The sequence below is a fragment of the Vicia villosa genome, linkage group LG4 (genome assembly GCF_029867415.1).
Source record: "Vicia villosa cultivar HV-30 ecotype Madison, WI linkage group LG4, Vvil1.0, whole genome shotgun sequence".
NCBI classification, from domain to species: domain Eukaryota; kingdom Viridiplantae; phylum Streptophyta; class Magnoliopsida; order Fabales; family Fabaceae; genus Vicia; species Vicia villosa.
In genome coordinates this window covers 96,254,935-96,258,133 of record NC_081183.1, presented here as the reverse complement: position 1 = coordinate 96,258,133, position 3,199 = coordinate 96,254,935, and the positions used below count along the sequence as shown (strand labels likewise).

The following is a 3,199-nucleotide window of genomic DNA, read 5'->3' as shown; positions in this document are numbered from 1 at the left end:
TACATTTTGCATGCATTTTAGTTCAGATTAGCGCAGTTTGCTTACACACCAATAGTTTTAGACACAAGCGTGGATACCATCGAGTACGATGGGCGCGAGGGGTGCTAATACCTTCCTCTCGCGTAACCGACTCCCTTACCCTTTTTCTCTGGTCGTGAGACCGTTGTTTTGTTTTTATGGTTTGCTGGCATTCCCTTCCTTTTCAGGATAAATATGTTAGTGGCGACTCTGTTAATTTTCGCGGTAGCGACAACTGGCGACTCTACTGGGGACGTCTTGACCTATTGCGGATCCGGACTTAGCGAGTCGATCCTAGCGCTTGTGTGTTTATCTTTGGGTGTTTTATTGCTTTGCATATTTACCTGTTTGCATTGCATCCTATTTGCGCTTTACTTTTCTGCATCATATTCTGGACTGTCTGGATTTCTATCTGTGGGTGGGTGTTTCAAGAGGTAAAAGGCCCAATACCCAGGCTATGAGTGATACCATAGGAGCTAGGACTAGAGTGGCTGTGACGGACAGATGGCATATGCCTGATTAATCTGATCACGTATCCACGGGCTGAGCTTGGTGGAATGAGGCAATATCGTATGATAACGCCTACATTCGATCCTCTGTTGGCTTTTTGACTTACCCTGGCCTAGATTTACCCGTGAGTGGGGCGGGAATCAATGATCATATAACAGGTACATTATTAGTGACCGCTGTTCTTGTTCGTGGGTTACCGCTATTCTTGTTCGTGGGTTACCGCTATTCTTGTTCGAGGGTTACCGTTGTTCTCGTTCGAGTGTACTATTGGTTCCTGTTCATGGGGTACTATGGTTCTTGTTCAAGTGGTGATCTGTGTTCTATTCCAGTGTGTTGTTGACTATGGGTGTTGGTTCCGTGGTTTGACATTCTATGTTCCGTGTGGTATACTATTTGGAGCCGAACCTTTGGCTCTATGTACAGTGTGTTACTGGCAGTCCAGAATGCCTGGTGGGCGGCAACAAGTCCCACCACTTTGCGTCATAGCATATTTATTTCCCAAAAGAAATGCAAAAAAAAATGTATATAATAATAAGCATTTTCATGTCATATTTTCAGGGATATTCAGGAGTTCACTCGAGTTGAAGATGGACATTCCCACTGATACTGTCAAAGAACGTACGAGGCATACAAGAGCTTATAAGATTCCATATATTGATGTTTTAGGGTTGATAGGTTTGAGATCTCGGTTGAAAAGGGATGTTCTTCGTGACTTCAATCATGATTATGGCAATTTGCTTTCCATCCTCAATACATCTTTTGATCCAATGGCTTTGATCACCTTGTTTCAGTTCTATGATCCGCAGTTGAGATGTTTTACATTCCAAGACTATCAATTGGTCCCAACGCTCGAGGAGTTTTCTTACATACTCAACATCCGAATCACTGATGATGTACCTTTTGTTCGAGTTCCTGAGGTTTTGAGGTTTGAAAGGATAGCCGAAGCTCTTCACATGGGTATAAAGGAGGTAGAAAGAAATTGGAAATCATCGGGCGGTATTCCTGGTTTCTATCTTTGCTTTCTGATTAGTAGGGCTGAGGATGCGGCTAAGAAAGAGCATTGGGTTGATTTTAGTCGTTTGCTTGCTATCATGATCTATGGCATTGTCTTATTCCCATCAAGAGAGAACTTTGTGAGTTTGTCGGTTCTTGTCTTCCATTGTTGTATAAGTGGTTCATGTTGCATTTGCCGGTGAGAGGGCCTTTTGTGCTCAAGAAGAGTTCCCTTAAGTGGTCAGATAGGATTGTTAACCTTACATCTTATGACCTCAGGTGGAACTATTGTGTGGGGAAGGTTTGGAACATCATCACCAGTTGCGGTCAATATCCCAATGTTCCTCTCATGGGAACCAGAGGCTGCATTAGTTACAATCCCACGCTCGCTTACCGTCAATTGGGATACGTAATGGAAGGTCTCAGAAGGAGGTAGAAGATTTTGAATTAGTGTACTTTGTTGATGGTAAAGATCCTTTGCAACTAGAAAAGATAGCGCATGCTTGGACTAAGGTTCACAAGAGAGATCAGACTACTTTGAGCAAGAAGGTTCCTATTTCTATGGGTCCTTACAAGAAGTGGGTTGAAGCAAGAGTGGCAGATCTGTTGTTGCCATTTGCGAGGTCATGCCCATTGTACGAGCAACCTCCCGTGGTTTTATCTGATACAGTTGCGGCTGAGCTCTATATTCAAGCCAAGGCGGACAACATCAAGCTAAAAGCAAAGGACAAAGAGGTTGGCTTGGAGAGGTATTTTCAAGATCACAAAAAGGCGGAATTGGCTCGTAAGCTCAAGCATGCACAAGGTGAAGGTTCAAACATGAAACGTGCTCAAAGGCGATCTCATGACTTGATGGAAGAAAGCTTGTACCGAAAACAGCAAGAATGTGCGAAGTTGCGAAGGTCTGAAAACAATAGCAAGAGAAAGGTGCAGGATTCAGAAAAGCAATTGATGGAAGAAAAAGCCAAGTCAGCTCATCTTGAAGAAGAGCTCGCAAGACTCTGAGCCTAGTGGAGAGGAGATGGAGAAGCTCATTCTGTTATCAGACGGTCCTAGCGTTGCTGTGGAATGAATTTGTTTGACTCATGGTCGATTCACTATTTATTTTTGATGTTTGTCGCCCATATCCAGGATTGTTGGATGGGGTCGCATTTTGATGTTCTGGATTTCTTTTGTATGCCTTATGAGCACTTTGTGACACGATTATGTGTTTTGTTTGTATGGACTCCAATTTGCAGTTATGTTGAATGAAATATGCTTAGTTTGCTGAATTATTCTCGTGTGCGGATTGTTATTCAAATATATTCGGTATCAGGGTTTCTATGTCCTATCTGAAAGTGGGATGAACTCTTGGATACCTGAAAATTTACAAACATTTCATGCATATCATTCATATATCATACATGTCATACATTTACAGGTTTTGCAGGGCTTATATCTTATGTCTCGCTGTTTTGTTGTCAGAAGGTGTTCTAAGACGGCTAATCACCCGTATCCGACTAGGAGCAATCAGAGAAGGCAGATGGAACAGATTCAGGAACAAATGTCGGAAATGAGAGCTCAACTGACGGAGCAGATGAATGCGCAGATGGCGCAGTTTATGGAAGCATTGAATAATGTGACCAAGGAACAAGATGACTTGCGGGTTCTCGTCGAGAACTCCAGAAGAAATGAGAAT

At 42.9% G+C, this 3,199-nt stretch overlaps 1 protein-coding gene across 1 annotated transcript; it reads left to right on the top strand.

Moving 5' to 3' along the window:
* The first annotated feature begins 971 nt into the window (after positions 1-971).
* Positions 972-2,526, top strand: LOC131597547 (uncharacterized). The gene is made up of 4 exons (XM_058870238.1): positions 972-978; positions 1,087-1,720; positions 1,801-1,940; positions 1,994-2,526. Exons 1-4 carry the CDS (start codon positions 972-974, stop codon positions 2,524-2,526), a joined length of 1,314 nt encoding a protein of 437 aa, XP_058726221.1.
* Positions 2,527-3,199: the final 673 nt, after the last annotated feature.